Consider the following 7,481-nt stretch of genomic DNA (forward strand, 5'->3'; position numbering starts at 1 on the left):
GCTAGCGTTGGGCGCACGCGCCGACCCAAATGCGGAAGCGGACATCCGTGTCCGTCTGGCCGACCCAAACGGACAAAAAACGGACGAAAATCACCGTCCGTTTGGGTCGGCCCGTTGGAGTTGCTCTCAGCGATTGATCATCGCCGGCACACAAAAACCACGTAAAACTAACCCAATAATTCAACAAAAAAAATCCAACAAAAACAAAACACGTACGTACAACAGGTAGTGACATTCCCCTGAAGAAGTCACCAACCCTGTACCACAAGCCGGTTGAGTTCAAAGCTCAAACCCATGTAGACCAGGCTTGCTTGCGCTGCGTTGTCGAAAGGTGGTGGGCGGGGCAGGCAGGCAATGATGGGATGATGATGGGTGGGAGATGAGGCGGGTGCGCGGGGCCGGGCAAGGGATAGGCGCGTGCCGGCGCAAAGCGGGACACGATGATTTGGGCCTGGAGGAAAGGCCATGCGCTCGCATGAATGGACACTTGAACTGGCCTTTTCCCCTGTGCCCCACCCAATGCGAGCGCGCGGAGCACGCCCTGCGCAATCATGCCCTCCCTCCATCCTCGGCCACCTAGCATCATGGTCGCTACCAACTCGGAAAGCCAATCATTTCTCCATGCACTGCTCCTACGTGATGCGATCATTGCCTGTTAGCCCCCCCCCCCCCCCCCCCCCCCCCCCCCCCCCCAAACCTCGCATGGCAATCCTCGTCCGAGTGCTAATCACTGTGTCGTCTGCTTATACTGGTAGTAGTTTGAAAAGGAACGATCGAGTAGTGGTTCTGAGACATGGGAAGTTCGATCTAGTAGTGGCCAAAGAAGGAAGAAACCAATCGATTTGGATGAGTGAAACTGGGATGTCTTTTTTCTTTTCTTTCCCTTTTGTCTACAATAAGTTTTTCTTTCGGAAATCCTATCTAATGACCGTTCGCTGGGAGAGGGGTGGCAAATGAACCCCATTTGATGACAATTTTAGTTCCGAGACGAGATCAAACGGTGGCAGTTTTAAACGAAAAATTGCCTTCTCCGATAAAAATTGTCATGTCGCTCTGAAGAAACTGTCACGCTCATAAGCTCATAACTAAAAATGCCAATGAAATCATTTGCAAATACCACCCCCTTCCGGTGAACGTTCGCGGAGTCCTTTTTTTGCGGGGTTGAAGTCCATGTACAATCGTGAATCATCTAACTTTGAGTTCCGCCCACATCGAACACTTCCATTTAACGCATTTGCAGCCACACCACTTTGTTCACTTTTTATCACGACACTGAATAATAAATCTTTAAAAAATATGGATCGCAACGTAGGCGCACACACGCACTCACGCATCGTCTACTGAAGATTAGGTCGGAGTTGCGGAGCTTCAGAATTGATAAAGTCAGCACCGACGCCTCGTTACCAATGGAACATTGCCTCCACCGAAAGAATCATCAGTATTAATGAGACAACGAAAGGAAGAGGATTTGGAACACCTGAGTGCTCCAACACCCCCCCTCCCCTCCTTATATGAACATTAAATTCAGAAAAATATAGGGGAAACTCAAATAACCTAGGATTTTGGCATATCAAACCTGGGTGTCAATGTACTCCCGTGTGAAGTTTCGTGAAAAAATTACATTTGTCGTATTCTCAGTAAAAAGACAACAACAAAAATCTCACGTATAGGAAAAAAATTGTTTGGATGAATCATAGACCGGACTGTATTTTCTTCGTCACGTATACATTTCTTGGCATATAAGGGGTGGAGCACCCAGGTGCTCCTATTTATTTCCCACAAACAAAACGTCAAACCTAAGGTTTGGTCCCTGGTGATATAGGGATGCCTCCACTCTCCTAACCATCTAACCACTGGTTGGTTCTCGACGGTGATCTTTGGGGAAGAAAAATGCCTTGGTCACTGTTTACCGTAGTAGTTTTCCTTATCTTCGTAATCCTCAAATAAGTTCATCCCTCTTTTCCATGCCGGGGAACATGAACATTCCTCATCGACGGATCCATAATTCCATTTTTTTTTCTTTGAAAAACTCTTTTTTACAACACTATTGTCTCCCTCTTCTCCTCGATGAGGACACATCCTCTCGGACTTGTGTAGGGACGAGACATATAGATCCCCTCCTTGATCTTGGCCATAAGGTCGTCGGGCGAGCCGATCTCTTCAGCATTTGCTTGTCGCTACCAACATAGGAAGTGCCCCATTCGGGTCCCAAATGTTACATGCTAGGAAGTCGAATTAATATCGCGATGTCATACTAAGAACAAGGCTATTAGAACATAGATCATTGGACGTCACCAGTGATCAAGCCATCAAAGAATGGCATACCATCATTGATCAAAGTTGTTGGTGGCGACATAGATGTAGGAATCCTATAGGGACAATTAAAGTTACATGAGGTGTTCTAAGAATATAACCATCGAGCATGTGTGGTCGACGAATCACTTTGCCGGAAATGGGAAGGAAGGAGTGAGACACAAGGGGTTTTGATAGGGAAACATAACGTTGGGCACCGGCATGACTAGTTAATTACCATAGTTCTCTTGGTAACCTGGTCAAAATATCTTTGAAACTATGCAAATGAAATTTATTATTTTCTAGAATTTGATAAAGAAATTTTAATTCAGGCAAACTATGTCAAAATCTGTAAATAACCGAGCAATATTCATCTCTAAGGGGAGTGACGGTATCATAACCCCTCCAAATTCAGGCATTTGGACGTAGTGCTATGTATAGTAACCAAGGATGGGAGGATCTATGTAGGGATATGAGCAGGAAACCAATTTCAGGAAAATTTCCTCCAAATTCAAGAAACAAGCAAATATTAATAACCGGTGGAGGTGCTAAGCGTCTAAAATTCAAACGTATGCTAGAATTATCTCAATATTCACGTGGTTCCAGTGAATTGTGAATAAACTTTTCGAACCCTTGTTTTCCCTGGCTGGCTACAAGTGCACATAAACCAGTAAACGCTAGTACTGCACTTCAAAAGGGTCCTATATATGGGAATAAATTTCTTCCTTTTCCCCTTTTTTGCTATATATAATATACATGAGACTCTTCCAACTAAAAAAAAATACGACACTGGTGGTGACTGGTCCAACAGGTGAGTTGAAATAATTATACACGCGATTATTCTATTTTGCACGTACGATACGATCATATAGTTGCCCACAGAGACCATAAGTCAAAAGGTGGTTGTTTGCTAGATATATACTCCACTCCATTCGGTGGACAAAAACATTTGTCAAAGCGAAAATGCCCACAGTTTTTTTTTTCTCTATCTCTAAAGGAAAAATCCTGGTTTGAGTGGAGAATAGCTGAAGTTAGCTAACCTAGCAATTTCGAGCCTTTAGCGGTGGGGGGTTATGATTGCACCAATTAAGGAGCCAGCCCCCACAAGTTAATCATTGCTGTCCCAGAAACTGTGTGTGAGATCCAACATTCCTTCCCCGTCTCTTTAAAACCCTCACTCTCCCCCACTTCTTTATCACTTCCGAGGTCCAACCCCAACTGCAAACTCCACACACACGCGCGCTCGGATAGAGGTTGGGAGAGAGAGAGAGATAGACGAAGGGGGGAGAGAGGTCAGGGAGATCGATGATGGAGAGGGCCGAGGATTTAGGGCTCAGCCTCAGTCTCAGCTCGTCGCTTGCTCCTCGCACCCACCATGTCGCCATGCTGCTCCACGCTCCAGGTAAATGTTACTGCTAGCTAGTGCTTACTTCTTCAACTCCGGCGAGACTATAGATCGTACCTAATACTATACGAGATGTTGGCAACTGTTGATCAGAGAGGAGATTCCTGGAGATGCCACTGCTCCCTGCGAAGCGGGTCTGCGAGGCCTCTGCCGACGAGGAGCGCTCCGGGCAGCGTGGCGGTGGCAGCGACGACGACGACGGCGGCTGCGGCATGGATGGCTCCCGCAAGAAGCTCCGGTTGTCCAAGGACCAGTCCGCCGTGCTCGAGGACAGCTTCCGGGAGCACCCCACTCTGAACCCGGTAATTAGCCTTTTCTTTCGGAGTATCATCTTTAATTTATTTCCATGAAACATGCAGTTCTTAGTACTGTCTACTCTATAATCTTTCTAAACCCTGCGTGCTGCTACGTGCTACGTGCAGAGGCAGAAGGCAGCCTTGGCGCAGCAGCTGGGCCTGCGGTCGCGGCAGGTGGAGGTATGGTTCCAGAACAGACGCGCAAGGTACGTATTAGCACATGCAACAGTATCTTATATGTTCTTTGGATGGGATTTCCTTTAAGCTCGATCGATGATCAGAACGAGTTCTCAGTCTCTGGGTTTTTTTCTCTTTGTTTTAAACAACAACGCAGGACGAAGCTGAAGCAGACGGAGGTGGACTGCGAGTTCCTGAAGCGCTGCTGCGAGACGCTGACGGAGGAGAACCGGCGGCTGCAGAAGGAGGTGCAGGAGCTCCGCGCGCTCAAGCTCGTCTCCCCGCACCAGTACATGCACATGTCCCCGCCCACCACCCTCACCATGTGCCCCTCCTGCGAGCGCGTCTCCAACAACAACAACAACAACAACAATAACAGCTCCAACGCCGCCGACCGCCGCAACGGCGTCGTCGAGGGCGCCATCTGCCACCGCCCCATCGCCGTCCGGCCGCAGCAGTCATGAATCATGATCGACCGATCGACAACCTAGTAGCCACTAGACAGTCTACTTACTAGACAGTAGGCAGTACACCGTATCAAAACCAACAGTTTCGCACATTTATTCGCGCAAGACTGTTGCCCTCGCTCGATCGTTCTGAATTTTTTTTCTTTGTCAGGAAGGAACACGAGTATTAATGTGTCACAAGTGCAGTAGAAGAGCATGCAGTAGCTTAGGGAATATTTAGCTGGTCCTAGAGAGAGCTGGATATGGTGGGATACGGGTGTAGGGAAGGTGGGGTGCAAGGGGATGGCACGGCGCGCGGTTTGTCCTGTCGCTTGGCTGATGATGACGGCGATGATGAGAGGTCAGTTCAGTTCGTTTCTTGGACAGCCGTGTCCCTCAAGCTTAATTCCAGCGATTGATTAACGCGTGTGTGTGCTTCTGGCCGGTCTACTTAGCTTAATTTAGGCGATTAGTGTCTCCAGAAAGCATGCATATATCTATTAATCTATGCAAAGGGTTCTTCCATAGTTCTTTCTGCTCACGTATGTACCTAATTTAAAGTGGTTCGGTTATCCGCTTATCATTAGGGTTTGGATATAGACAACTAAACACGGACGGCCACCGACTACTCGAACGTGTGGACTGTACAATCAAACTGCCACACGGATGCAACTGATCCGGGATCATGAATACTATTCATGGATGACTAGATGTGCATGTCAGCTCAGATCCACGCTGATGGAAATGGCACCTTACTTGTTCCAGGTGGTGTTTGTTTCACGTTGCTCTCAGGGCCACGACGCCATAAAACCCTACAGAAACTAAAGAATTTTCTAGTAGGGTGAATATATCTTCCGAAGTTTCTGCCGAAAAATCATGATCTTCGACGACACTTCGTATGCATGATAAACTAACTACTTTTCATGCCATCTCCATCTTCTAGTAGCCCAGTAGCATCAGTCGGTGTCATCTCCCTCGGGTAATTTTCGCCACTTTATTCTTCCCATGTGTCCAACTGGACCGGAAATGCCGACAGAACCACTCGAACATAGGGGGACTTGTCTCCAAAAACGAATGAATATTCTGCACATGCCGAAACAATGCAGTTCTCCTTCCTTTCCATCGGCGTCGTCAGCGTCCACTTGAGTTGGTGCATGCTGCCGCATATGGCCTGAGGCTCTCAGCAGGTTCCATCCAGGTTTGCAGTGCACCACCCAGGGACGAATCCAAGGGGGGACGAGGGGGGGCGAGACCCCCCCTAACGATCTCATTTTACTCGGTAGCGATTAGCAGGTCGGTAGAAAAAAAGTGATATTTAGCTAATATCGCCCCCCCTGACCACCTGAAGCCCAACTAAATCACAAAGCCCATCTTTAACACCCCGCAGGAAATAGCCCAGCACGAAGGGAGACGGTCAGATCGTTTGATTTTCCATCGTGCGATGCCTGTCGCCAAGGTCTAGCTGTCTAGGGTAGTTCCTGACCAGCGCCGTTTCAATCTGAGTCCATGACCAGCGCCGTTTCAATCTGAGCTCTAGGGCAGTTCATGACCAGCGCCGTTTCAGTTTGAGCGGAGAATCCTTGCTTGGACGAGATCGCCTCTAACGTGAACGAGGGCCATCTTGCGCGGACGCGCGGCCGGCCGGCCGCGCAACCAGTGGAGAGAAGCGGCGACCAAGGAAAGGGTTAGGTTAGTCTGTTTCTCACTCATTGGTTTGTCCTTGCTTATGTTTCTAAATCAGATTAATGGATGCCTTCAGAACTACACAAGTCGAATGGTAGTAACTGTAAAAAAGTAAAAGATTGGGGATATATCCCTGTACCCATCGGACAAGCTTTTGCATTGTTTATCACATCCAATAGTAGAAAGATTTAGTTCATTAACACGTGAATTGCTTTGGCATTTGCTTGATGGTAACTTTTGATAAAAATTCAACTTGCTCACAGCAGAACATGGTTTGACGAAGATTTAGTTCGTTAACTAGGCTGTCTGTCGGCTTCTATTTTTTCACGACTCTCTACACTAGAGGAATTTTTTTTGCCCCCCTATGTTCAAATCCTGGCTCCGTCCCTGACACCACCTGCAGGAATATGCAGACGTGTGCAAGCAGGGCAGCCATAGATGGGTGATGATCAATCAGGGACGGCCTTGGGAGCTCACGCGGCCGCCCACCCGTAACTTCTGGAGCGAAAGCTGGGGGGTTCCTCCGTGGCGCGTGTTAAGCTAGCGTACTTGTAGAGTAATCTTAATCCCTGACTGGTGTTGCCACTCATTGGCTCCGCTCCGCCTTCTAGGAGATTGGCTAGCACAATGATTCGCATGCGAGAATGTCTTCACGTGGTTGGTCGTGCTGTACCTGCTGGATGGAACCCCCCAAATATATCACCCAGTAATCAAACACCAACTGAATGCTATTTCGCAAAAAAAAAAAAAACAACTAACTGCTGTATGAAGGTTTGTTGTGCCATTGTGGCGCTGGGAGAAGAGGCTATATGAACTTTTACCTGTCGTTTGGCAAAATTTAACAACTAACATTGCGTGTTAACAGCTCAAATTGGGCAATTTAGTACTACCTCTGTAACTTTTTTATAAGAAGTTTTTAGAGTCTATGATGGTGTCAAAAAACGTCTTATATCAAGTCACAGGGGGAGTAGTAGAAATATTATAGTTTAGACTTCAGAGCTGGTTACCTCAAATTATGGCAGTGTCAATACTTACCCAACTTAGAATTTGTTTCCTCTTTTTACTCCCTCACAATTATGCCTTATTCCATCATTGAACATTTTTTTTTTAAATCAGCTATCCACACATGAGATCAGTGTGGCGGCTTACTCAGTTTCCCACTACTGGAGAAACAACATTCCC

The 7,481-nt window shown here is 47.3% G+C and overlaps 1 protein-coding gene across 1 annotated transcript; it reads left to right on the forward strand.

Moving 5' to 3' along the window:
• Positions 1-3,481: 3,481 nt before the first annotated feature.
• Positions 3,482-4,817, forward strand: LOC109750043 (homeobox-leucine zipper protein HOX17). Its single transcript, XM_020308990.4, has 4 exons — positions 3,482-3,694; positions 3,791-3,999; positions 4,120-4,199; positions 4,328-4,817. Exons 1-4 carry the CDS (start codon positions 3,598-3,600, stop codon positions 4,632-4,634), a joined length of 693 nt encoding a protein of 230 aa, XP_020164579.1. The 5' UTR covers positions 3,482-3,597; the 3' UTR covers positions 4,635-4,817.
• Positions 4,818-7,481: the final 2,664 nt, after the last annotated feature.

Source organism: Aegilops tauschii, chromosome 2 (assembly GCF_002575655.3).
Source record: "Aegilops tauschii subsp. strangulata cultivar AL8/78 chromosome 2, Aet v6.0, whole genome shotgun sequence".
Classification (NCBI taxonomy): Eukaryota; Viridiplantae; Streptophyta; class Magnoliopsida; order Poales; family Poaceae; genus Aegilops; species Aegilops tauschii.

Excerpts from the sequence above, each read along its gene's own strand:
- LOC109750043 (XM_020308990.4), top strand. The coding sequence starts at position 3,598 with ATGATGGAGAGGGCCGAGGATTTAGGGCTCAGCCTCAGTCTCAGCTCG. Across the intron at positions 3,695-3,790 it reads CATGCTGCTCCACGCTCCAG|AGAGGAGATTCCTGGAGATG; the intron begins GTAAATGTTACT and ends ACTGTTGATCAG. Across the intron at positions 4,000-4,119 it reads AGCACCCCACTCTGAACCCG|AGGCAGAAGGCAGCCTTGGC; the intron begins GTAATTAGCCTT and ends TGCTACGTGCAG.